Genomic DNA, 27918 nt, shown 5'->3' with positions numbered 1-27918 from the left:
TCCAGAAAAATATCTACAATGAGACATAAATACACACCCATTCAATGCAACCATAGTAACAATTCCCAAGTCCTAGTGCAGGTGGGGCTATGCAACAATTGGCACTCTGCCTATGTCTAAATGGGTTGAAATATGATGCAGTCATTTCAGAAGACAGTTTGGCACAGTATTTCTGGGAATGAGTCCTTTGCTTTTACTGTGTGGGTCCTGGGAATCAAATTCAGGTCATCAAGTTTGATATTGAGTGTCTTTACTCCACTGAGCCATCTGATCATCCTGCATAACCTTTCAAAGTTAAACATATACATGGCTGTACCTATATTTTCATCAAAAGAATTGAAAGCCATTGGTCACTTGATGTTACCTTTGAAATTGTCCATGCCATATTGCTTAGGAATGCCTAGTGATGCTTGCTTACAATCCCAGTACTCCAAGGGCTGAGGTGAGAGAATTGTAAACAGGGGACCCAGACTGGGCTACATAGTGAGAGCCTTTTCTCAAAAAACATTGCATCTCCCAACCAAAGCAGAGTCTTTACATGGGAGTGACTCAGACATGCAGCTGCTGAGAGGATAAAAGAAACCAAAGATTATAACCTGGATTAGAACTCTGCAAGAACTGAAGGAAGAATTGCTTGATTTCGTGTCAAGGACGTTCTACTGGATGGAAGCTAAATACCAGTGGTTTCTTCTCTTACAATGACAGGAAGTGATAGTGTTCCCAAGCCATCTCCATCTCCAGGTGCAAAGCACAGCAACAGAAAGCAGAGCTTGAGGGCACAGAGGGATTCTTGGGATGAATGAGAACTATCTATGGGTTCAGCCACTGTGTCATGGCTTAGAACTCCCCTCATCTGTGCCCTGCTGTCCAAGAGAGGCAACGTGGGAGCCTTTACTCTCATCTGAAGGTGCTGGAAATGAAAAGGGATTTTGTCCTGGGAAAACTGATGTCCAAGGAAGGCAAATTGGCCAGAGGTAGAAGGATGAGAGATACAAAAATCAATAGGACAACAGGACACACCCTCTCAATGGCAGAGATGCTTTGGGGGAAACAAAAGGTATGGTTTGGCACCATTGTAAATGACATAATATACAAGAAGCCTTGAGTTGCTGGGGTTGAGAAGTTTAAGGACCACAGTAACTTAAGAATGCCCCAAAGCTCAAAATCCTCAAGATACAATTTATAGACCACATGAAGCTCAAGAAGAAGGAAGATCAAAGTGTGGATACTTCAGTCCTTCTTAGAAGGGGGAACAAAATAATTAAGGAAGGAAATACAGAGACAAAGTGTGGAGCAGAGACTGAAGGAAAGGCCATCCAGAGACTTCCCCACCTGGGGATCCATCCCATATACAGATACCAAACCCAGACACTACAACAGATGCCAAGAAGTGCTTGCTGACAGGAGCCTGATATAGCTGTCTCCTGAGAGGCTCTGCCAGAGCCTGACAAATACAGAGGAGGATGCTCAGAGCCAACTATTGGACTGAGCACAGGGTCTCCAATGGAGAAGTTAGAGAAAGGAGTAAAGGGTTTGTAACCACATAGGAAGAACAACAATATCAACCAACCAGATGCCCCAGGACTCCCAGGGGCTAAACCACCAACTAAGGAGTACACATGGAGGGGCCCATGGCTCCAGCTGAATATGTAGCAGAGGATGGTCTTGCCAGGCTTCAGTGGGAGGAGAGGCCCTTGGGCCTGTGAAGGCTTGATGCCCCAATGTAGGGGAATGCCACGGCAGGGAGGCAGGAATGGGTGGGTGGAGGAACACCCTCATAGAAGGAGGAGAGGGGGGATGGGATAGGGAGTTTCCTGGGGTTGGGAGGAGACCGGGAAAGGGGATAACATTTGAAATGTAAATAAAGAAAATATCCAATACAAAGAGAATAAAAATTAATCACATGGTCTGTCAAGAAGAGTCAGGATGCTACAGGAAGATTTCTTTAAAACAAGAAGACATTCGTGTACATGAGGCCGTCAGTCAGGGTTCCAGGGACAGGAGTGTCTTCTGCTAGACATGTCTGCACTTTTCTACCTCCTTCACCTCACATTCATGAGACACACAATTGTAAAAGATCTTCACAGATGTTATATGTTCATGCAAGTGTGAGCATTGTAGTGTCTACAAATACCCTGAGAATAAGAAAAAATGTATTATTAGAGGAATCCCACCCAGGCCTTCTGGTCAACCCCACTCTTGGCCTTCCCTGAGGTATTTATGAACATGTCAAGTTCAGTTTCTTACAAAAGTGGACAATTGCTACTTGGAAAGAAAATTGATGACATTTACTCTATAGGGACAATCTGCACAGAGGTTTTCAGAGTCTGGAATGCTCAATGGCTATTGTCAGAGAGGTCTAGAAGCTGAGCTCTAAAACCTGTGTGGCTCAAGTTCATTTTTGGAAACTTAGTTCCTAACATGTTGATATTAAGAGTTGGGAACTGGGCTGGTGAGATGGCTCAGTGGTTAAGAGCACTGACTGCTCTTCCGGAGGTCATGAGTTCAAATCCCAGCAACCATATGGTGGCTCACAACTATCTGTAATGAGATCTGATGCCCTCTTATAGGGTGTCTGAAGACAGCGACAGTGTACTTACATATAATAAATAAATAAGTTTTTTTTTTTTTTAAAGAGTTGGGACCCTTAGAGGGTCCAGAGTGTTATAGTTTGTACATCCTCCCTGGAGAGAACAGGACTGTAACTTTAGGGTCAAACAGCTAGTAGATCTGCTGGCAAACTGACCTATATATCTAAACATTTCTGCTGTTTACAAATCATACAGTTTATGATTTTTTTTTTGTTTGTTTATGAGATGTAGGCTTTGCTATGATGCCCAACCTGGTCTGGAACGCCTGGGCTCACGCAATATTTCTTTCCTGTTTCTGAGTCGATGGGGCCACAGATACCTGTCATAAGACTTGGGGGAAGTTTGTGATCTGACTAGAACAGCAGCTTGCACTTAGGAAAACAATAGGAACTTGGATAATCAGGTTTTCTACTGGCTACTTATAAATAGGTGGAAACATGGAGCTTGCTGAGAGAAGGGTGTAGGGTTTTGATATAGCTTACCCTGTGTAGGCAACATTCCCCTAAGTTTCTGGCTCTTGGAGAAGAAAAGAGGATGGAGAGAAGATAAAGGAAAAGAGTTGAATGGAGTTTAGTAACAGAGGAGTGTGAAAGAAGATGAGGGCACTTTGGCACTTACATGGGAGCCCTTTTGGAGCAGGTCTAATAATAATAATTCTGCCCAGCCTTTTGAGTAAGGAAGTTATGTATGTTGGCAAAATAGACAACTATAGAGGTTAGAAATGGTTATGTGAACGTTGGAATTAATGCAATCTTCTAAATGGACTGTGAGTACCCCAGGCCAACCTCGACTTTACTGAAGTTCACATACCTTTCTTGGGCACTATACAGCCTGGACTCTTCTGGGGAAGAGTCTTGGTCCAGAACTGCAGCCTTCTGGCCTTCAGGGCTCGGCCCACAGAAGGGTGGATGTCCAGCTGCAGGTACTGATCATCTTGGTTTGACATTGGCCAGTAGGGTAGATCCTTGCTGTTGGGGTTCCTGTGGATATGCCAAACGGTAGAGAAAAATGAAGGTCACTTTCATCTAAGGCCTGACCTCCCAATGTGAGATAGGGCAGTAGACTAAGAAGAAGAGGGCTGTGATGATACAGACATCCCGATTTAAAAATACAAGTCTGATCCACTAGTTTCTACTCCCTGTGGGTTAAGTTTGCTTGGCCTGTTTTGTTTCTCCTTCTCAGAGGCAAGATCTAAAGAATAGTACCACAGTACTGTGACCCACCCACAGGTCACTGTGAGATGACCAGTAACCAGCACCTACAAAGTATCTATTTCAGTATGCCTTGGGTACAGAGGGCTCTATCACATGATAAAGGATCCATGAGTGCTGAGATCACCAATCACAAATGGATCCCTACATGAAAACCTAACCCTTAGGAGGTTGAGGGAAGATGATCTTCTCACCCATGTCGTGCAAAATTGGCCCAATATTTCATCATCTTCCTGCTCAGCAGCTTCTCCTCTGAAGAGAGGTAAACTGCAGACAGAAGACAAGGGTCCAGATCCCAGCCATTTATCGCAGCTGCCAAAGTCATGCTTCATATTCACCATGCCAGCTGTACCCCAAAACCAAACTCAAGGCTTTGTTCCCTCCCTCCTTTATCACCCAGCATCCAAGATCAATCTAGTGCCCTAAGTAAATTCCCTCAGGCTCATTCCTGATCCAGTGAATCCTCATTTTCTCTCACACAAGCTAAACTAAGAAAGATCCAGACCCAGTGCAGGTTTTGAGCTGTGAGATGGTACACAGTTGATCCTGTTGGTCTTGGAGCCTTGGACTCCTAAATTTGGCTCTAGGCTCAGACATCCTTCAGGTACAAATTTGGTTCTCCATCCTGCTCATGGGAAATAAGAAAGACTCACATTTGGTGCCCCAGAAGAAGGATCCAAAGATAAAGAAAAGCTCATCACCATGGTCAGCCTTGACGTGCCATGGCCTGAAATTCTTGAGAAATCTGGACCTATGCTGGAACTCGTAGAAGTAGACAGGAGCATGGGAACCTGAGGGCAAGAATACATGGGGATATAAGCACAGCTTGGTCTCAAGTTATCTGGACTCAAAACAGTTAAGTGTGGAGCCCCATCCTGGAGCACTGATTGTGGGAAAGTCCACTGTTAAATAATGACTCTGCCCTCCCTGGGGGTGCAAGTCACAGATACCACTCAGCTGTTTCCTCATCTGTACCCAGATAAAATGTCACCATCTTATACTCAATATAAGGATTTATTAGAGAAAGACTCTTAGGATCTGGAGCCAGAGATCTTATCTAGACATGGGTTAAGCCTGGACACTATGGAGTTTGCCTGGGACTCACAGCTTTGAGCTTCCACCCTCAACCTTGTTACAGATGTACTCACTCTGAAAATGTGCTACTTGAAGTGCAGGAATTATGATCTCAAAGTCCCCTACCATCTCTCTTAACTGCATTTGGAGGGTCCAGGGGTTCTGAGTGTCCCCCATGTACTCTTCCATTAGCAGGTCCCCACACTCAGGAGGCAGCATCTACAACATTGTGATGAGAAAAAATGAGGTTGGGTGGGTGACATCCTTAGGGTGGGGGAATGTCAGTGAGGTCAGTTATAGGGGGAAAGCTCCGAGTGACCCAAACTAGCCAACCCTCTCTAACCCCCCATTTCTAGGGATGCTCTCTGAGCAGGATATTGAGAGGTCCTCTCAATGAGGGCAGGTCTTAAAGAGTCTCACCATCTGCTCCATTGTGATCTTCAGAATAGCCTTCAAGTTCCTTCTGGTTGTTGTCTTTATTGTCTGAGAAAATTCGAAGACCTGGGGTGTGGAGAATATTTTGAGTTTGAAGTAGGCTAGATATGGATCAATGAGTCTTTGAGTTCCTATTGCCCACCATATGAACCCTCAGACACATAGGAGATTAGATCTGGACCTTACCGTAGGGAGAAGCCAGCCATACTCATCATTGTTGACACCAATAATGCTGGGGACAGGTTGAAAGTCAGCTGAAGCCAGCAACTCCTTGGGATGTCTGGGTAGGAATTTCCCATCCACCACAGCAGGCATGATCCTGAAGGCCTGAGGGGGACATTCAAGATTAGTATTGAAGATCTATCATACACACACACACACACACACACACACACACACACACACACACACAAACGTGTTTGTGTGTGTGACAGTTGGGTGTTATCTATCACCTCCTCATTTTCTAATTTGTCTCAGGAGGATCATGCATACCACATCTCTCCCCTCACATCCCTGAAAAGACCCTACATTTAGACCTTATATACAGGACTCTATGAGGCAAGCTGCATCTTTCATTTTGCACCCAGGATTAAAAGAATGCCAAGCCATGCAGATAAAATAATTTGTCCAGAGTAGTGAGGACTTCCAGTCACACACCCTATTGCCCATCATCTTCTCAGACACACAATTCTGCCAACCTTGTTAATAGCCAGAATTTCTGCTTCACTCTTGCTTCGAAGGCAGCGTACCAGGGCTTTTGAGTTTGAAGTTTCACAACCGGATAGATTTGCCACCTTCTGTAATGGGAGTTGGCATGAGAGAGGAGTATCTTTCCAGTCCCAAGTGGGTGCCTGTCCTTAAATATAACATCTTATTGTGTGTTATGTACAATAGAGTGTGAAATTGTTACCATTTCCCTGTTGCTTGGAGTTGACAGCTGAGAAAGGGATCATTCTGTCTGCGCTCATGCGTGTGCGTGTGTGTGTGTGTGTGTGTGTGTGTGTGTGTATTTTGGTGTGTGCGTATGTGTTCCTGTGTAACAATGGGTATTATGTGCCACATTTTGCCTATGAAAGTCAGAGGACAGCCTTGAATATCATTTGTCATCTTCCTCCTTATTTGAGGTAGGTTCTCTTGCCGTTTGTTGCTGCCCACAGCAATGTAATGGACCTTTACCCTGTAGAGCAACTCTGTCTCTGCGACTTGCTTTACCATAGAAACACTGGGATTGCAAACAAGTACCACCATGTCTGGCCTTATGTGGTTTCTGGGGATTTGACCTCTGGTCTGCACACTGGCACAGCAGGCTCTCTCATCTACTGAATCATCTCCCAAACCCATGCACACTTGTTTTGGCCAATAATTAAAGATGCTTGGAGAAGCTTTGCAAGCCACATAATGTATTCAGCATGTGTAAAGTAGAGGGAAGTAGAGCCTCATCCTTGAGCCTCTTAGAAATTATTGGAAAGAAGCTATTTCCCATGGTCCTTGTTTTCCCCACTGAACATACTACTAGAGTACCAGAGGCTGAGGGCTATGGTAAAGTCAGGGCTGGAGTGATGGTGTACTTACTGTGAAGACGTTAGTGGAGTTAGATATAAAGATAGGCACCAGGGCCACCCCACTCTCCATGATGGCTCTATGGAAGAGTCCTTGGGACATGGGGGACACAACATGGAAAGACACACTTGTACCACCTGCTGACTGGCCAAAAAGTGTGACAGAGTCAGGGTTGCCTCCAAAGTTGGCTATGTTCTGCTGGACCCAGCGTAGGGCAGCTATTTGGTCTAAGAATCCCCAGTTGCCTCTGGCGTACTTATCTCCAGTGCTGAGAAATGAAAGGAACAGGGATCAAAGGGCTGTCTAGGTTCTGCTCCTCCCGTTTCCCAGCTCAGCCCTGTGCTCACCTGTAAAAGCCCGGGATTCCCAGGCGGTATTGGGTAGTGACCACCACCACATCCTCAGTGGCTGCCAGCCTGGATCCATCATGCATGGAAGCCATGCCCATAACCAGTGCACCACCATGGAGCCACACCATCACCTAGAAAAGTCAAGAGCTGACCGGAAGTTTCTATACAACACAAGCTCAATTAGGATCTTCCTAGATTACTGGCTGCTGTGTATCTGTACAGATAAATATACACAGGACTCCTCAGCATCCTAGACCTAGGCCACAGATGAGGAACTACAGTCCCATTAGCATATTTTCAAACCCCATTGTAGCATCAGAAACCTCTTAGCCTGGATTAATGGGTTTAAATCCAGATAACGTGACCATCACTATCTGATTCCTCAAAAGTGTGGAGAAGGGTATCTCCACAAGTATTTTTTCTGATTACAAATCAAAAATCTCACCAACTTTTATAGGTACAACCAATACCCAAAGCTAGAAATTTGGCTTATCTCAGTGTTCAGCCCTTGGACACATGGCTGGGTCTCTGGGCTCAAGTTTGTAGCATGTGTCCTTAGTTAATCCATAATCCAACTCCCATGACTTAAAGTTGTTCTGCATGGTAACATCCATCCATCATGCATGGAAGCCATGCCTATAAACAAGAAACAAACAAAACAAGAAACAAAAAACCAGAACCTTCTCGTACCCACTAGGGATAAGTCTTCTCATCAAGGTCTACCCTGATCTATTCCCACCCACTTGATCATGGCCCAATTCTCACAGGCAATTTAGAACTCTCATTGGCATGAGCTGGTGCGTAGATGTTAAGATACAGGCAGTCCTCAGACACAGAGAAGGCAGGCATGATTATCTTTATCTTCTTCAGACCCTTTAAATTCACTATATCATCGTTTTGTAGACACCTGTTGATAATGACAGAGGCTGATCCCAAGAAATGTTCAGTGATCAAAACCTGTGTATCCTAAGTAATATCAGAAGATACACCCATAAAGTCTTACAAACAGTAGAGCATAAACAGGAGCTGAATAATGACATACATATAGACATATGGTAAAGAGCATTAGACCTCAACCTTACACAGAGCTAGAGGTGAATAAGGAATACTCAGAGTGGGAGGAAAATCTTTCCTAAGGAAGAGCACTCTTATAAGTTATCCAATACTAAATGGCTGGCTATTAAACACACACACACACACACACACACACACACACACACACACACACACACACACTATTAAACAGACTAAGCAGGTTATATTTAGAAATGTATATGTGTGTGTTTACATATATGCATGTTACAACAATCAATGACAAAACAGGCCATGAATTTGGGAGAGCAAGAAGGGATATATGGGAGGGCTTGGAGGGAGGAAAACAAATGGATAAATGATGTACTATTTAGTTAGAATAACCTGTGAAGAGAGTCTCAAGGATGGACTGTCTAATATCAGGTTGGCCTGTGGGAATTATCTTGCTTACATAAATCAAAGTAGGATGACTTGTTTGTTTATTGTGGGTGTCACCATTCCCTAGCAAGGGACTTCCGAACTGAGTAGCAAACGTGGGCTCACTCTTAGCAAGCAATTATGCATTCTTTGCTCTCTTTTTTTTAATTACAAATGCGATGTGACCAGCTTTCCTTACTGTGACCTACCTGCTATGATGGGTTAACCAGGAACTGTGACCTGTGGTGAATCCTTCCTTCTCTAAGTTGCTTTTGTCAGGGTATTTTTATTACAGCAAAAGGAAATGAAAGGAAGGCACCTGGATATTTGAGTGCTGTGTCCACAATGGTACTGTAGGAATGAATGGACAAAACTGTACCATAGGGAATAAGAAATCCTTCATCCCACGTGCAGACTCTCAGGGAATCTCTTTTTTCTATATATTCTCCAGTGGAAGCTTTCATACGCGTTCTTTGAACAATGGCACTTAAACTTCTGGGTTGTTACAGTGACTCTGCAGGATACTCATCACTGCTGCCCTCGTGAGGGACTTGTCTTGTATGACACCAGACTCAGGGTTCTTGTTGCTTAATATAAACACACTGAACTTTGCCCATAAACCTCTCCATGGTCAGAGACTTCACTTGGCACAATCTGATTCTGGGATGAATTTGGATGTTTCTCACTGTAGTACCAGGAGCTAACTCCCTACATGACAGTTGTTCCATTCTAATCCTTAGCACATGCATCAGAAAAATGCATGGAAGATGTCCTTCATCACAGGCAGAGAACTGCTCTGTAGCCAAGAGGGAGGAGATACTTTTTAGCATGGCCAAGATCTTGGAGCATATTTTCAACTCAGTACCAGAAACCCTCTGGGTCCAGAACTTACTTGGCCGGCTCTGAGGTCCCATCCCTTACACCACGCCACGGCTCAGGGGCCTCAGGAGGTGCAAAGCGCAGTGGTCCTACAGGAGGCTTGGCAAAGGGAATTCCCAGGAAGGCGTGGACATCAGCTTTGGTGTCTTCCAAGTGGACAAACTTGCCTCGGACCTGGCCTGTGTGCGTGTTTCTGATGGGGCTGGCCTCTGATGCGTCGTGACCTGTTGGAGAGATGCCAACTGGGTTAGTTTTCTGTAATCAGCTGCTTGAGTAAGTTGTGGGAGTTCCCATTTCATTGCTACCGGAGCTCATAGGAAGGGAAGCCAGGGTCCCCCAATTCAGCTGTAACAGCTTCCCTACCCCTCAGGCCCAGGAACCTTTCCTAGTATCCCTTTGAAGGGTGTCACAGCATTTTTCTGGCCAAAGAGGTCATACACTCAGAGCCAGTTGACAGCACGAAGGTATTATTATTATGATTACCGAAAGTTAGGGACAGTTACAGCCACACACAGATGTGGGAAATGCCCCTTTTGCTCTTCTCCTGATCTTCCAGCTCCAGCTCTTTGGAGCCCTTCACGCTGGGCTGCCTCCTCAGCATGCAGTACTTAGACATCTCTGACCCTCAGTGTGCTATGGTGCTCACTCTATGAATTTTAGTGGGCGCATTGGGTGGCTCACATTTCCCGTGCTTTCGTCTGCCATCTGGATGAGCTCCTCACTCCCTGGTACCTTCTTCCCACAAGCTCAGCCTCTGACTGACCTGGATAGCTCTGACCCTGCTTCCTACCACCCCACTTAGGGAGTCTCACCCTTCACATGGAGGAGAAGAATCAGGACCCCATAGACCACAGCATTCAGCCATCCAGGAAGTCTGTGCAGTGGCATGATCGGCTCCCAGGCCTGAGTCTGTTCTTCTACAGACTCAGAGTGTTTCAATAACCAAAGAAGAATATATAGGCCTTGCCCAGACAGGACCAAAAGGAATGTAGATGGGAGAGCATGTGGGGCGGGGCAAAGTTTTTTCTTCCTGATAACTAAAGGCTGAAATGACAGGAGCCAATGACCAACTGTAGGAAAAACACACGTCTGCAGTTTCTGCTCTTTGGCCTCATGGGGAAGGCACAGATGGCTCCTGCACTTCTGCAGTTCTCTTGGGATGCCAGGAGCCCTGTCTTCAAACCTAGATTCACCATGACCACTGTTCCTGTGCTCACTGGCAGGAGTCAGTGCTGTTGTAGAGGTCAGGAAACTGAGTGCTACAACCGGAGAAACCAGGAGGGCTTCTCTGAGTCAGCAAACATGGAAGATTCCATGGACAGAGAGAAGCTCAATGGCGGGAGCTCAGTACGTGACGGTTACAGTGATCCTAGGACCTCCATGGGTTGCTCCCTATAAATCCTGGCTATTTCATCGAAACACTGGAATTTTGGCACTTCTTAGTCACATTCAATCCATCTTATACTGTGTCTCCTCTGGTGCACAGATCAACACACAGTCCTTTATTCACTTGGGAAACACTTTTTAAACTGTTTTTCTTATTGTTTGTTTATTCATTTAATTATTTATTTAGTGTGTGTGTGTGTGTGTGTGTGTGTGTGTGTAGGTGTGTAGGTGTGTGAGTACTCACATGCCATGACATGCATGTGAAGGTCACAAGATAAGTTCTAGGAGTCAGTTCTCTCATTCTGCCATGTAGATGTGGGGAATCCAACTCAGATCTTCAGGCTTTGTTGGAAGTCTCTTTATCCACATAGGTACCTGGCCACCCATCACCCCTACTTGGCAGCATTTCATGGGGCATTGATGGCTCTAATAATGAGGAGAGTCTGGGCTCTTGGAGCCTGTAAAGAAGCTGGAGACGCAGGCCTCTCAATAGTTTCAGATCTTAGAAAACTCTGGCGAGATGCATCAATGACTACAGGATGCGGAGTTCACACCTAGCTCTGTGCGATTTCCCAGAGGAAGTGGTGTGATGATCCACGTCAGACAGCCTTGAGTGCCCTCTGAGAACTGACCTTGGCTCTAACCTTCCAGCCCCCAACAGTTTAAGGACTCACAGTTGGGCATGGCAGGACTTCCTCCTTTGGTTCTTTTCTGGCTTCTCTGACATGAAACAGTCATGGCTTCTCCTGCCTCCTCCAATCTGCAAGGCCTACTTTTGATTCAATATTATCCTTATAATGTGCTCTTGTGCAATCTGTGGTTCCAGACCTTCCTGCCAGGTGCTTTCTCTTTTCATTTCCATAACCAAATGAAAGGCTGGGCCAGTCTCCAGCTTCTCTAAGACTGAGGTCAAGAAACCAGCTTCTATATGCTTCCCAGGACACCCTGGTACTTCTTAATCCCAGACCTTTTAAACTCAGCTTAAAAAAAATCCATGTGCACTGCCTCTTACAGTACCGCCATTGAGAGGCCCAGGATTAATGATGACTAAGATCATAGTAAAAATATGGAATAAAGATGGCAGTGGAGGGAGGCAGAATTGAGAAGGGAGCAAAAAATAGAGAAGGGAGGGATAGAGGGAGGGAGGGAAGGAGAAAGGAAGGGACACAGAGAGAGACAGAGAGAGAGAAAGAGAGAGAGAGAGAGAGAGAGAGAGAGAGAGAGAGAGAGAGAGAAGCAGAGGCTCAAATTTCATCGAAACACATGCAATGATACACCACCCATACCCATTCAATTGAATCAGATGTAATACCCATTGGGTCAAGTATTGGCTAAGACTGGGAGCCATTGGTCCCCTCATACATGGCTGGAGGAGATACAAAATGATATAGTCATTATAGAAAACAGTTTGACAGTTTCTTTAGAAGTTAAAAACACCTATCCTATCTACTTCCAAGTCTTTAGTCCAAAGAGAAGAAGGCAGCAATCACACACACATGAAAAAAAAAAAAGATTGAAAAAGTTCATAAAAGCTTGATTAAAAGTAGTCAAAAATCAGGTCATCTAGATATGCATCAACTGGGGAGTAGACAAAATGTGTTGTGTGCATATACAGACCGATACTGTTAACTAATGACATACTTGACTTTCAAATAGGTTTTATTTAGTAACAGGACCAGCCACAAAGAATTCCTATTCCATAATAGGACCTCCAGGGCGCTGATGTTTCCAAATTATATGCAACTGCCAAACTATAGCATCAGAAAGTTGTTGCCCAGGAGCTATGATTTACATAGAGGAGCTGAAGAAAACTTTTTCCAATGAAAAAAGTAGTCTTATACTTAAGTAGAGCTTTTAGCTGGTAAATAGGAAAATTTGGTTGCAAAGAAATCATTAGACAACAAAGATTTTTTTTTTTTTTTTAAATAACATAGCCACTGAAATTCTAAAGGCCATTTTGTGAAGGGTCTGTGTGTCCACAGAAATGGTGACCTCACAGATGCCTGTGTGCAGCAGGAGCTCAATACTGCATCAAGTTCCCAGCACAAGTGTCAGCCTCAGTTCTCCTTCACTCAAAGGAAGGTCCCTTCTCTGCTCAGCTAGTGAGCCAGGGCTAAAGGATATTTTCAGTTCTTTTCTGTCCTCTGGTGTTCAGAGCGAGGAATACAAGAATCATCACTTTGATGATGGTGTTCTATGGTTGGTCTTCAACAAAATGGATTGAAGAAGGTTGGAAAAGTCTCCAACCTAGGAAAACTGTACCCCAGTGAAGGAAGATGGGCACAGGTAGATATGAAGCAGCCTCGGGGTCTAGAGAATGAAGGAACCAACCTCTTTATGACAGAAGGGAAATGCTTTGGAAGAACCCAAGGGCAAATTGAATACATTTTGTCATCTTTGCAAAGTGTCATAAAGTATGAGAGTTTAGGGACAGCAGTAAGGTAAGAACAAAAAAGAAATCACAGGAGATGAAATAGTTGTCATGCCAGAAGGACCCAGGAGGGCTCCCAGGGCAGATTTACCCCTCCACATGTGGACATGCTTAGATGTTGAACAGGCATCTCTTTTGTGAGACATTTCTGGACCTACTGATACCACACCCCACTTCTAGGATACACCTCACAGACACATATTTCCCAGATGTCCTAAGCATGCAAATGTGAATTTCATAGCATTTCCTATCTGTGGTAATGAGAACAAACTTTAGCAGACAGAAACACAGACACAGATAGAGACACAGACTTACAGACAGACAGACAGACAGATCTACACATTTCAACTTTGAAGAACTAATGAAGTTATCTAGACCCCTTCTTTTTGAAAAAAAAATTGTGCCACTCACCACAGGGGGAAGGACCAACGGGGTAGCCTTTTTTTGGTTGGATTTCTGTAACTACAGACTCCCAGTAGTGTAAGGCATTGGGCATTTTGAATCTACTAAGCCAAAGACTCATTTCCTGGTTTGGATCAAGATAGTGGATAGAGCATGCTAAGGGGCTAGAGGCTCAGAGGCACAGGTGTCTGTCTGTAAGGAGCTCCCATTAGTGTCTGCTCTGTGTGTGGCAGATCCATGTGAGCTGTTTGTTCTTTCTTGTAAGGACATGCTTATATAGACAAAATAACATTGCTGCCAGGTCATGGGGAGATAATCAGCGACTGGTACCCACAAGAGATTCCTGTCTGAATGGTCTCTGGCATTGTAAGGGAGGCTCCTATTGGTGAAGAACCCATGCATGTTGATGAGGTCAACACAGGTAAGGGAAGCCCTGGATAGGAATCCCCTGACTAGGGAGGTTGAAGGGTGTCCACTCATATATGTAAACTAGGTCCAGCACACCCTCCTGCTCAGCAGCGCCTCCTCAGTGAGGTCAGCTTCAGACCAGAGGAGAACAAGGGTCTTAGTCCTGACCACAGCATGCTGCCAGCTCATACTTAACCATCCCTGCTTAGCCTGATCCTAGGCCCTGCATATGTCTATCCCACACTTGCCAGGATCCAGGCTCTAATGGAAGCTTGCCTGGGCTTATTATCACCTAGAATGCCTTCCTTACCTTTGTTATAGAGTAGTAGTCTGAGAAAAAAAAGTCATGACTTTCAAATACCTCCCTTGGAATAGCGACACAACCTGTTATCTCAGGCCTCTAGACAGAAGGAACCATGGCCTTGATTTCAGGCCATGCTAGGTTGGGTAGCACTACCATTCCAACATTGTGATACCCTTTCAAAAAAAAAAAAAAAAAAAACCCTACAACAAACAGATAGAAGAGAGAATCTCAGGTGCAGAAGTTACCATAGAAAATATTGACACAACTGTCAAAGAAAACAAAATGCAAAAAATTCCTAACACAAAATTTGTCCAGGAAATCCAGGACACAATGAGGAAACCAAACCTAAGGATAATAGGTACAGATGAGAGTGAAGATTCCCAAATTAAAGGGCCAATAAATATCTTCAACAAAATTATAGAAGAAAACTTTCCTAATCTAAAGAACAAGATGCTCATAAACATACAGGAAGCCTATAGAACGCCCAATAGACTAGACCAGAAAAGAAATACCTCCTGTCACATAATAATCAAAACAGCAAGTGTACAAAACAAAGAAAGAATATTAAATGCAATAAGGGAAAAAGGCCAAGCAACATATAAAGGCAGACTTATCAGAATTACACCAGACTTCTCACCAGATACTATAAAAGCTAGAAGATGCTGGACAGATGTCATATAGACCCTAAGAGAACACAAATGCCAGCCCAGGCTACTATATCCAGCAAAACTCTCAATTACCATAGATGGAGAAACCAAGATATTCCACGACAAAACTAAATTTACACAATATCTTTCCACAAACCCAGCATTACAAAGGATAATAGCTGGAAAGCTCCAATATAAGGAGGGAAATTATACCCTAGAAAGAGCAAGAAAATAATCCTCTTCCAACAAATCCAAAAGAAGATAGCCACACAAAGATAATTCCACCTCTAACAACAAGAAGAACAACAACAAAAACCAGGAAAAAACAATCACTGTTTCTTAATATCTCTTAACATCAATGGACTCAATTCCCCAATTAAAAGACATAGACTAACGGACTGGATACATAAACAAGACCCAGCATTTTGCTGCATACAGGAAACCCACCTCAGTGACAAAGACAGACTCTACCTTAGAGTAAAAGGCTGGAAAACAAATTTTCAAGTAAATAGTCCTAAGAAACAAGCTGGAGTGGCCATTCTAAAATCTCCAGCCTGAGAACAGAAAGGGAGGGACTCATGGCTCCACCTGTATAGGTAGTTGAGGGTTGCCTTGCCAGGCATCAGTGGAAGTGGACGGCCTTGGTGCCTGAAAGTTTGGATTCTCTAGTGTTTGGGAATTTCGAGAGCAGGGAGGTGAGAATGGGAGGATGGTGGGAGCGCACCCTCATAGTAATTGGAGGAGGGGGGATGGGGTAAGAGGTTAGGCATCAGTGGAAGTGGAGGGCCTTGGTGCCTGAAAGTCTGGATTCCCTAGTGTTGGGGAATTCAAGAGCAGAGAGGCAGGAATGGGAGGATGGTGGGAGTACACACTCAGAGAAACTCCCAGAATTATATGGATTAGACATGACAGAGGCAGGCCGCCAGAAGACTAGATTCCAGAATTCAAACAAAAAATTATCTTGATACTAAAATTTGTTTTGAGAATTTGTATATTGCAGAATACACAGCCTCAGTGTATCTACTCATCAAGCAAGCTGAGCAGACCTGCTGGAACCTCTGATGTCCTGGAATTCCAGCTGGATGCAGTGAAGATACATCATCAGAGGCTTATCAATTTACCCTTCCCCCACCCCTCTTCTAATATCTCAATGTTCATAATCAGCTTGAAGAAGTTAATGAAAATCGGCACCCCTATTCCTTGGGCTTGGGGACTGAGGTGGTTAATATTGGGCTGTCTTTCTAGGGAAGAGTAGTGGTTTTGTTGGAACAGGGAGGATTAGCTAGGATTTATTGCATAGCTATAACCTATTGGTAGAAATATGTATAATTGTTATTAAGATGAAGTTATAATTTCTTAAATGGTACAAAATTTACTTTGATTTCAAATTTAAGGTTTTCATTGGTATGAGCTTCTTATTAATTTAGAAGTGAGATGAATATTGTTACTCTCATAGGCATTGTGCCTGTATAACACATTTAGGAATACAAGGCTTAGACGCAGTCCTTCTGTAACGTTTCTAACTGATTTGAGATGGCTAGCCTGTGATTTAAGGGTCTATAGCAAATTCATGGCTTTGAGTTTATTGTTAGGGTGTTTTCTATATTTTCTTTAGAAATAGCTGAGAGGAGTTAACAGACAACAGTCCAGATTGCCTTACATGGATAGTTGGTTTTCAAAACTTCAGAAGTCCACAGAATTGACGTTACAAACATTTCTGTATTAATGTTCATTTTGATTAGAGACCTGTCTGTTCATGACAGCTTCCTGTCTTGGATTCTAAGAAGAAATTGAGCATCTTTGGAGTTACTCCAGTTGTGGTGAGATAGCCACTAGGCAAGAATTGCCTTTTTTCATCTACAGACAAATCACTGTCCAGAAAAGGACACACTTGTGGAATAGTCGACTGATTATATCTACCAAGACAGAGTAATCAGCCCTTAATAATTCTGCATCACTAGGTCTGTCAGATGATACTGGGCCAGAAGGCTGAAGATCAGATGCTTCAACGTTTTGTAGTATAGGGACTGTCTAGGTGTTCATCGGTCTCTATAAATTGGCTACGTTTTAGAAGCTATGCTTTGTGTTTCCCAAAATTTCAGTTAACTCAGTCATTTTGGATTTCTGATGGGGTTGAAAACTTAATAATCTCATAGTCAATCTCTCTTTTGAGAGAAAAGATTTGAGAGGATGGTTTTCAGCTGACATTCATTCTAAAGCCAAGAACAAAAGCCAGGTTCAGAACTAAGTCTTTTAGTTAGGCGGGATGACAGAGTTTCTGGTTAGTCAACAAAATGATGGACTGCATATTAGGTCTATCTTGTACCTTACTGACACAAATTGTTATAGTTATGCTCCAGTTGTATTTTAAGAGAAAAGTTTTATTTTAACAGGAAGTGTGATATGTAGGAGGGGCTAAGGTTGGAGGAATAAGGAGAGGAAGAGGAGGAGTAAGGAGAAGAAGAGGAGATAGAGAGGAGGAGCTAGGTGAAGAGAGAGAGATGGGTGGGGGGATCATGGAGGCAGATGTTCGCATGTCTCTGCCAGTCAAAGATAGTTGATATATCTAGGTTGGTTATACTTCTGATTGTATGGGCATCTTGTTATTGAGCATTACCAAACATATAAAGCCTTTGGTTAACTTTAAAAAATTGTATAAAAGCAAAAAGGAGAAGGGTGGATGGGATAGAGGTTTTCTAGGGAGGGGAAATGGGGAAAGGGGATGGCATCTGAAATGTAAATAAAATATCCAAAAAAAAAAAAAAAAAAGAGTTGAGTCCACTAGGAAGCTCAGGTCAAAAGCATCATTATCTGCTCAGGACTCTAAGTACTATGTTATCAATCCTGTTTTTCTAGATCAAGTTGAGCTGAAAAAGTAGGTAGGTTTCTGTATTATTATTATTTTTTGAGATAATGTCTTGATATGTAGTCAAGCTGGCCTAGGACTCTAACACTCTTTTATTGGCCTCTGGATGCTATAATGACAAGTGCGCTCACCAAACTTTTAAATCACACCCTTACAGGTAACTTCAAGCATAATTCTGTGTGCCCACATGCTTTAGATTTCTTTGGATGCAATCATAAGCAAGGAGCTGTGGAGTTTGTGACAAGCCCATGCTTGCTTAACTTAGATGACTATGCCAATCTGTCTTCCAATACGACTGCATTATTTCTTACTCTCTCTAATGATGTGTGCAATGTCAGTTGCTTCACATCTTCACCTGTACTGAAACTTACAGGTCTTCAGTATGATTGCATTGGATGGCCCTCTGCTTAAGTAGGAGGATAGTAAATGTGACCCAAGCCTGGGCTATAAAGTGAGACCCTGTCTCAAAGCCTATGACCTCTCCCTACCAAAGAAGACTCTTCACATAGGAGTGACACAGACATGCAGCTGCTGAAAGGATAAAAGGAACTGAGGCTATACACAGAATGGCACTTTTCCTAGCATCCTTTCTTCTGTGCCTTTGTGTCCAGGACAGGCAATACAGGAGTCTTGATGCAAAAGTTTTTCATGCAAAAGTCATAGTTCCTTACAGCTGGTATTCAGTGCAGTAAATGAAACAAGGGGACTTTGCCCTGGGAAAACTGATGAACAAAGAGGACAAGCTGGTCAGAGGTAGAGAGACAAGGAGTTCCCAGGGTCTAAAGAACACAGGACACACCCTCTTAAATAACAGAGAAAATGCTTTGAACAGAGGGAAACCAAAGGCATATTGAAAACAAATTGGCACCATTGTAAATGACATGCAATACTATAGGCCTTGTAATACTGGGCTTGAAAACTGTAAGGACAAAAAGGGCATAAGAATAAACAGCACACGGAATGTCATGAAAAGATGGGTTTTATTAGAATTTATGAAAGGCTAGAAGTCGTTTCTATACATGGAGAAGCCATCAAGGTGCCAGGGACAGAAATCTCTTCTGCTACACATACCTGGGGATTCTTTTCTCTCCCATATTATCTCTAGGACACACACATAGCTGAAGATCATGACTGATGTGCTATGTTTATACAAGTGTGGGTTTCACAGTGTCTGCAGAATCCCTGCGCATAAGAGCAAATTTGTTATTAGAGAAAGCCTACTTGGGCCTGCTGGTCAACCCCCACTCCTGGCCTTGCTTGAAGTGTCTATGAACGTATCAAGTCAAGTTTTTCACAAAAGTGGATAATTGCAATTTGGGAAGGAAAGAGATGAGGGACAATGGGCATGGTTTTTGGTAGCTGGAATGTTCAGTGCCTGACATCAGAGAGGTCTAGGAGCTATGCCCTGAAAGATTATATGGCTTACATTCATTTTCTCTCCTGGTATTTCTCACTCCACAGAACTTTACATGCATTTCTGTTGTTTGCAAGTTGCCCAGCTAGTGATAATTTCTGTTTCTGAGATGCATATCTTGCTATGTTGTCCAAGGTAGTATGAAACTACTAGGCTTATGCAATATTCCTGACTCAGTTTCTAAATAACCGGGACCATAGGTCTATATCCCAAGACCTTCTGGTAGTTTGAGATCTATTTGGAACAGCAGCCAGAGCTTGTGGAGACTATGGGAACTTGGGGCTCATTCATCCACATTCCACATTGATACAGCTTTTATTTAGTGGCTCTAACAGATTGGCAACATTTTGTGACATGTAGAGGGTTTGTCATATAAATTGATAAAACGGACAACTATATGTGTTAGGAATGGTTATGTGAATGGCAGGACCAACAAGCTTTCCAAACCTCAGACATGAAGACCACATGCCTTTCTTCACAAAGGGCATTACAACTCTCTGTGCCTCTCCCGGGACCCCCTTAGCTCCTGGATCTTCTGAGGCAGAGTCTTGGTCCAGAACTCCAGCCTTCTGGCCTTCAGGGCTCGGCCCACAGCAGGCTGGGTGTCCAGCTGCAGATACTGTTCATCTTGGTCCATCACAGGCCAGTAGGGTAGATCCTCACTGTTGGGGTTCCTGTGGATATGCCAGCCAGCAGGGAAGGGTGAAGGTCACTTGATCCTGATTTGACTCAGGACAGTAAATGAAGTAGGCCAGAGGGTTAAGGGGACTGATAGGGTGTATGTCCTGATATTGGGATACAAGTGTGACCCACTAGTTCCTATTCCGTGTAGGACAAGGTTACTGTCCCTCATGGCCTGTTTTCTGCCTCCTTCTCCAAGACAAAAGCTAAAGAACATTACCACAATACTGTGGCCCACCCACCAAGTTATTGCAAGATGACTAGTAACAAACATATATAAAGTGTCTTAGTGTGCCATGTATGCACGCCCGTGTACATAGGGGCGTGTGTGCAAATGCATGGCAGCTGACTATGTGGTAAACTGCTTGCCAAAGTGTGCTTCTAGGGTAGGGAAGACTCTCTCATGTAATAAAGGACCATACATGCTAAAAAGCTCACCACGCACAAAGGGAGTTCTGGACAGCAACCCACCCTTGCAGAAGTTTAGGGAAGGGCATTCTCTCACCCATGGCGTGCAAAGTTGGCCCAGTACTTCATTATTTTTCTGCTTAGTAGCTCCTCCTCCTCTGTGTGGGGAACTGAAGAGAGAAGGACAGGTGCCCATGTCTCAGCCACTTCATGCAGCTGCCCATTCATGCTTCACACTCACCAAGCCAGTTGTCACTCAAGTCTAAACTATTGGTTTGGATCCCTCCTTTCCTACCCCCACAATCCAGGGTCTAAGCCTCTTAGTGAATTCAGCCAGCTTCGTTCCTGCACCATTATTTTCTTATTACCAATAACACAAGGTAGACTTGGAAAGGTCCAGATTATAACCTAATGTAGGCTTTGAGCTGTGAGATGGTGCACACTGGATTCTGTCTTTCTTCAAGGATCTGGTTCCCTCGACTGGATTAAGAACACAGCTATCCTTCAGGTTTCCATAATGGACTGCATCTCCTGCTCAAGGAAATCCACGAAGACTCACGTTTTATGTTACCGAATTGGTAGCCAAAGACAAGGAAAATTTCATCAGCATGGTCAGCCTTCACGTGGGGTGGCCTGACATCCTTGAAGAAGCTGGACTGATGTTGGAACTCATAGAAGTAGACAGGAGCATGGGAACCTGGGGATGAGGATGTGTAATGACATGGTGGTGTTTTGTCCAGAACTGCCCTGACACACATTTGTGACAAGATACCTCCGTCTCAAATTATCTGGAATCAAGATTTGAGTGTGGAGCCCCATTCTGGAGCATTAGATATGGAAAAGCCCACTGTTAAATAATGACTTTGCCCTCCCTGGGGCATCTTTTCTCCTTCCACTCATCTTCATCTGTACTGTTTCTTCATCTGTACTCAGATAAGATGTCACCATTTTACACCCAGAATATGGATTTACCAGATAAAGACTGTCAGTCATCTGAAACCAGAGATCTGATCCTGACATTGGTTAGGCCTGAACACTACAGGGCCTGTCTGGGACCCACAGTTCTGAGCTTCCTCCCTCAACCTTGTCACAGATGTACTCACGCTGGAAATGTGCTACTTGGAGAGCAGGGATCACAAACATGAAGTCTCCCTTCATCTCTCTGAACTGTGCTTGGAGAGTCTCTGGGTCCTCAGTGTCCCCCATGTACTCTTCCATTAGCAGGTCACCACACTCAGGAGGCAGCATCTACCACATCGTGATGAGAAAGAATGACATTAAACAGGCACTTGGATAGGTAGGCAATAGCCTCAGGATGAAGAAATGCAAAAGATATCTGGTATAGGGAGAAAGCTCTGTGACCTTAGACAGGTATGCACACACACACACACACACACACACACACACACACACACACACACACAATTTCTGGGAATTCTCTCTGTGAAAGTTAGATAGGGGTCCTTACAATTGTGGCTGTGCCTCCAAGATTCTCACCATTTTTAGGGCTGTGCTCTTTAGAACATCTGGCAGGGTCTTTCTGGTTATTTCTTCTATTTTCTGAGCTGAGTCCATGTTCTGGTATAGAGAGAATGTTTTTAAGTGTGGCACAGCATGGTTACGAATCAGTAAATCTCTGAGTTTCCATTTCCTACCATCTAAGTTCCTAGGCTCCCAGCGACTAGAAATGAACCTCACCTTAGAAATAATCCAACCATACTCATCATTGTTGACACCAATGATGCTGGGGACAGGGTGAAAATCAGCAGAGGCCAGCAGCTCCTGAGGATGCTTGGGTAGGAACTCCCCATCCACCACAGCAGGGATGATCTTGAAGACCTGAGGAACATTCAAAGTCAGAACTGAAGGTTAATTATACATGTTTTCTGATTTCCAATGAATGTACTTGACTTCATCTCCACTTTCTAATTTGCCTCAGGTTAGTTATTCTCCACCACACCCCCACACACAGCCCCCCCCATTCTCATCTCCCAAGAGACCTTACATTTAGATTAACTTATGTTGGTATTGGTTTTGCACCCAGGACTAAAGTGAGACTAGCCATGAGATTAGGTAATTTGTTCATTGTAATGAGAACTACCTATTACACACCTTGCTATCTGCCCTCTTCCCAGCCACACCATTCTGCCAACCTTATTAATAGCCAGAATGTCTGCTTCACTCTTGCCTCTTAGGCAGTGCACCAGGGCTTCTGAGTTCACAGCTACGCAACCAGATAGATTGGCCACTATCTGTAATGAGAACAGGATGAAGCTGTTTTCCAGGCAGAGAAGTTTCTCTAGTCCCAAGATGGTACCATTGGCTCTAAATGTTATACCAAATGTGTGTGGGGGCTGGAGCAAGGACAAAATTGTTTCCATTTTCCTGTTGCTCAATTGTGACAGTGATATCCCCAATCCTGCCTCAGCCCTCTCTCCTACCTACCACTTAATTTGAGAAATGGTCTCTTGTTTTGCTGCAGCCTACTCCAGTTTAGCTGGTCTGTAACTTTCTAAAGATTTTCCTGTCCCCATCTCCCTTCTCTCCATAGGAACACCTGGATTAACAACATGTATGTTCTGGAGAATTGAACTCAGATCCTTGCACCAGCACATCAAGCTTTCTTTCCTGTGTACCATTTCCCGAACACATACATACTTGCTTTTGCCAGTGATAGAAGCTGCTAGGTATAGCTTTGCTGAACTTTATATAAAGGTTCAGCAAAACAAAACAAAATCAACACCAACCAACCAACCAACCAACCAACCAACCAACCAACCAACTAACCAACCAACCAACTAACCAACCAACTAAAAAGCCCTTTGTATAAAGCACTTGTATAAAGCACTGTATAATGGGGAGGAGGTGAGGGTTCTAAACCTTGAGTCTTTAAGAAAGCTCTGAAGGGAAGTTACTTCCCATGGCCTTCATTTTCCCTACTGAACACAGTACCAGCATACTAGAGTGAGTGCTGAGACAGTAGGTCAGGGTTGGAGGGATAGAGCACACTCACTCTGTAAACCACCTCATAGGAGCTGGAGATAAGATCAGGAAGCACAGCTACTCCACTCTCCATGATGGCACCATGGAAGAGCCCCTGGGACATGGGGGATACAACATGTGAGGACACACTTGTGCCACCTGCTGACTCTCCAAAAATGGTGACACGGTCAGGGTTGCCTCCAAAGTGGGCAATGTTTTGCTGGACCCAACGAAGGGCGGCCACTTGGTCCAGGTATCCCCAGTTGCCTCTGGCGTGCTGGTCTCCAGTGCTGAGAGGTAGAAAGGCCATGAATCAAAGGGATGTCTAGGTTCTGACCTGCCCACATTGCCCTCTCTACCCCAGACTCACCTGAAAAATCCCAGGACACCCAATCGGTACTGGATAGTGACCACCACCACATCTTCAGTGGCTGCTAGCATGGATCCATCATACATGGAAGCCATGCCTACAGTGAGTGCGCCACCATGGATCCACACCATCACCTGGAGAAGTTGAAAGAGATGCCAGGAAGCTTCTATCCAGCATAAGTTCAAGTGGGACTGGCTGCTAGATTATCTACTGCTTTGCATTTATACAGTTATATGCACACATAGGACTTCTCAGCATCTTAGACCCAGGATGCAGATGAGGAACTACAGCCTCACCAGAATATTTCCAAGTGTCACTGTAGTACCAGGAATCTCAGTCTAAAGTAATGTCACTATCACTCTCAGTCTCCTCAAAAGCGTAGAAGGGTGTCTCCATGAGCATTTTTTTTCCTGATCATAAACCAAAAGGATTGCCAAATCTCATTGGCACAAACAATATCCCAAAGCTGAAAATTTGGCTAACCTCAGTGTTCAGCCCTTAGACACCTGACTGCATCTCTAGGTCTCAAGTTGGTTGAGAAAGTCCAGAGTTAGTTCCTGAAACACAACCTCTGACCTCCCAGCATCCCATTGCTCAGTGTCCCATACCTAGGGTTCAGCTGCCAATCATGGATAAGAAGGCCTTCTTGAACCAACTAGGGTCTACACTGTAGCAGAACACAGTTGTTTCATGCTTTCTAATCTTCCTAAGAAAGAAACTTCTACTACCACCCAGTTGACCATGACCCATCTCTCACAGGCAGGTTAGAACCCTCACGGGCATGGGCTGGTGCGTAGATGTTGAGATACAGGCAGTCCTCAGACATAGAGATGGGAGGCAGGATCCATTTCATCATCTTCAGGTTCTCTGAACCCATCAGATAGTCATTTTGTAGACACCTGATGACGATGGCAGTTAATACAAGAAATGTTTGCTGGTCAGTATCAGGTCTTAGTCTGGGTTATCTCTCAGCCACTTTTAGCCACTTCCCTCCTAGATGTGTCCCTAATGTTCTGCTAATGCATGGCTCTCTCTAAAGAGTTAGTTCCTGGAACACAACCTCTGATCTACCAGCGTTCCATTGCTCAGTGTCCCATACCTAGGGCTCAGCTGCCAATCACGGATAAGAAGGCCTTCTTGAACCCACTAGGGTCTACACTGTGGCAGAACTCAGTTGTTTCGTGCTTTCTAATCTTCCTAAGATTTCCTTTTCCTATTGAGGTAAAGGTCACAGGCTTAGTGAAATCTGGGGTAGAATTGGATTTTCAGAGAGGTCTCCACTTGCGTGAAGGCATATATTTTATTATTTTGAGTCTGGGCTCTGGAGAACTCCTGGAGGCTCTATGAGAATAATTTCCTGCAAGCAGTGACATGCACCAATTCTCTTTGTACTCTGTAATGCCTACTGAGAAAGTTAGTCTTAATTTTCACCTTCAGACAACATAGAATCACCTGGGAATAATCGCAATGAAGTACCGTATAGATCATGTTAGCCTATGGGGATTTTCTTGATTCTATTAATTGGGGTCGTAACCTTTCCAACCATGGGAGGAACCATTCCCTAGGAAGGGGCTTCTGAATAGTATGAACAGAGACGGCAAACCGAACATTATGATGTAGGTATGCATTCTTTGCTCTCTGGTCCAAGTTAAAGATGTGATATTATCCATTCCCTTAAGTTTCCCCCTTGTAATGGATGGTAACATGGAGCTGTGACCCATAATAAACTGTTTCTGTTTTAAACTGCCTTTTACCATGCATTTTATCATAGCTACAAGATACAAAATGGAGATACCTGTATAATGTGGTGGTATACCTGCATAGGTACTATAGGATTCAGTGGACAACAATGTCCCAAAGAGTCATGAGGTGTTCTTTACCCTATGTCTAGAAACTCTCAGTATCTCACAGGAAGTTCTTATATGTTTCTTTGGACAATGGCACTTGGCTCCTTAGGTTATATCAGTGACTTTAGAGGCTGGAGTTGTGAAGGACATATCACTGATGCCCTCCTGAGAGCCTTCAGTACATGATATTTGACTCTGGGCCCTTGCTGGTTAATATGTTTATACTGACCCTTGTGGCATGATCACTTGGCACAATCCGAATCTGGAAATCGTTTATATCTGTTTCTCACTACGAAACTGAGATAACTTTCTATAGGAACTGATCTTTGACCCAGGAGACTGGCAAAGTTGTTCTATTAGAAGCCTGAGCTGTGTATCTAAAAGTGCACAACACACTGCACATTATAGACAGAACACTTCTATGGGGTTGAGAAGAAGGAAGCATTTCATTTGTGCTCAGAGCTCAGAGCATGCTTTTATCCCTGGCCTGAAATCGTCTAGGTCCCAGAACTTACATGGCAGGATGGGATGTCCCATCTCTCACACCACTCCATGATTCAGGGGCCTCAGGAGGTGCAAAGCGCAGTGGTCCTACAGGAGGTTTGGCAAAGGGAATTCCCAGGAAGGTGTGGACAGAGCTGTCAGTGTCTTTCACATGAACAAGGCTGCCTCTCACTTGGCCTGTGTGCGTGTTCCTGATGGGGCTGGCTGAGTCCTGGCCTGTGGGTGGAGATGTCATCATGGTTAGTTTTGCCCACGCAGTTGCCACTACATGGTTGATTCCCACCTCGTTTTTGTTAGTGTCCATGGGAAAGGGAATCTGGGGTGTGTAGGCTCAGGTGTGGAGATAGGAGTTTTTTATACCCCACCCAAGCCAGGAACATTGCTCATACTCCTTTTGAATGGCAACGGGGCATGTCTCTGGATAAGGAGACATACTCAGAGCCATTTGGCAGCATGGGTGTATTATTTTCATTATCACTCAAAAGTCTGTAGCAGCTACAGTCACACACGGAGGAAGAAAATGTCCCCTTTGCTCTCTTTCCTCTAACCTGCAGGTGCAGCACTCCTTAGACCTTACACTGGAGTGACTTTTTGGTATGAGGTGTCCTTAAGACATCATTGACCCTCTATGAGGTGCAGGGCTCACTCTGTGGGCTTTGGTGAAGGCATTAGGAGGCATACATTTCCCACCCTTTTATCTTCCATCTTTACCAGCTTTTCTCGCCCTGGTGCCTTCCCTCTCACAAGCTAAGCTGCTGACTCTGAGAAACTGCGCAGCTCTGACCCTGTTCCTCACTGCTCACCGAAGGACTCTCACCTTGCACATGCAGAACGAGAAGCAGGACCCCACAGGCCACAGCATTCAGACATCCAGGAAGTTTGTACAGTGTCATAGTCAGCTCTTAGATCTGAGTCTGTGTTGCTCCAGGATAGCTGTATGCCATGGGCAGGAAACAAAAGATATGGGCCTTGCCTAGGCAGGAATTTGGACCTAAAATAAAGTAGGCAGGAAATTCACTAGGGTGGGGCAAAGTTCGTATTGCCAAAGAAGAGCAGGCCAGCAGGAAGCCGAAGTGATCTTTGTTCCTGCTCTTTGGCCTCCTAGAAAGGTAGATGTCATGGCATCTGAAGTCCTTCTGTAATACCAGGAGTCCCATATACAAACCTAAATCAATTCAAACCGTGATCACTGTCCTTGTACTCACTGGCCAGATGTTGGTATTGCTGTGGAGTCCAGGGACAAGAATCTGTAACAGGGAAAGCCTGGAGGGCCTCATCGAGTAGGTATATATTCAAGAGAGCTCAGAATGTGTACATTACAGTGATCTTGGGTTCTATGAACCCCTCCACATGTGTCCTGGCCATTTCACTGAAACACTACAATGCTGGCACTTCGCGAATCGAATTTCTTATTCACTCCACCTCTGTAATATGTGTTTCCTCTTTTAGCCAGCTCCTGCTGGAATCAACTTTCACAGCTCTTTATCCACTTGAGCACTTTTAATTTTTCCCCATTTCTTTCTTTATTATGCACGTTGTTTATATGCATGTGTGAATGCCATGGCACACGTGTGAAATGCAACTTCTGCCAGTCAGATCCTTCCACTGTGTGGATATGGGGGATCCATTTCAGGTCTCCCATCTTTTGAAAGTTCCTTTGCCCATTGTGCCATCTTCTGGCCTCCACTTAACAAACATTTAATCGGGTCCTGCTAATCC

General features: G+C 44.2%; 2 protein-coding genes across 8 annotated transcripts; both read right to left on the bottom strand.

Annotated features, from left to right (window-relative positions):
- Positions 1-10502, bottom strand: LOC117722910 (acylcarnitine hydrolase-like). 5 transcript variants are annotated; one of them, XR_013104865.1, is made up of 14 exons: positions 10362-10502; positions 9563-9773; positions 7987-8128; positions 7219-7352; positions 6884-7139; positions 6010-6108; positions 5498-5638; positions 5297-5377; positions 4951-5095; positions 4504-4593; positions 4343-4427; positions 3997-4069; positions 3402-3571; positions 1-2135 (listed from the first exon to the last, which is right to left on the bottom strand). XR_013104865.1 is itself a non-coding variant. In XM_034522184.2 (13 exons), exons 1-13 carry the CDS (start codon positions 10435-10437, stop codon positions 2125-2127), a joined length of 1677 nt encoding a protein of 558 aa, XP_034378075.1. In that variant the 5' UTR covers positions 10438-10497; the 3' UTR covers positions 1-2124. The 5 variants fall into 5 exon arrangements, 3 of the variants coding, with proteins under 3 accessions (XP_034378075.1, XP_076771857.1, XP_076771856.1); XM_034522184.2 differs by lacking the exon at positions 4343-4427 and having other exon boundaries at positions 4456-4593; positions 10362-10497; XM_076915742.1 differs by lacking the exons at positions 4343-4427; positions 10362-10502 and adding an exon at positions 8880-9021 and having other exon boundaries at positions 4456-4593; positions 9563-9702.
- Positions 10503-18954: 8452 nt separating this feature from the next.
- On the bottom strand, positions 18955-27199 carry LOC117722904 (pyrethroid hydrolase Ces2e). 3 transcript variants are annotated; one of them, XM_034522173.2, is made up of 13 exons: positions 27017-27199; positions 26211-26415; positions 24606-24747; positions 23849-23982; positions 23510-23768; positions 22650-22748; positions 22195-22335; positions 21994-22074; positions 21600-21744; positions 21056-21193; positions 20594-20666; positions 19855-20081; positions 18955-19175 (listed from the first exon to the last, which is right to left on the bottom strand). In XM_034522173.2, exons 1-12 carry the CDS (start codon positions 27090-27092, stop codon positions 19895-19897), a joined length of 1680 nt encoding a protein of 559 aa, XP_034378064.1. In that variant the 5' UTR covers positions 27093-27199; the 3' UTR covers positions 18955-19175; positions 19855-19894. The 3 variants fall into 3 exon arrangements, with proteins under 3 accessions (XP_034378064.1, XP_076771853.1, XP_076771852.1); XM_076915738.1 differs by having other exon boundaries at positions 19877-20081; XM_076915737.1 differs by having other exon boundaries at positions 18955-20081.
- Between the last annotated feature and the right edge of the window lie 719 nt (positions 27200-27918).

The sequence above is a fragment of the Arvicanthis niloticus genome, chromosome 18 (assembly GCF_011762505.2).
Source record: "Arvicanthis niloticus isolate mArvNil1 chromosome 18, mArvNil1.pat.X, whole genome shotgun sequence".
Classification (NCBI taxonomy): Eukaryota; Metazoa; Chordata; class Mammalia; order Rodentia; family Muridae; genus Arvicanthis; species Arvicanthis niloticus.
This window is presented reverse-complemented; position numbering and strand designations above follow the sequence as displayed.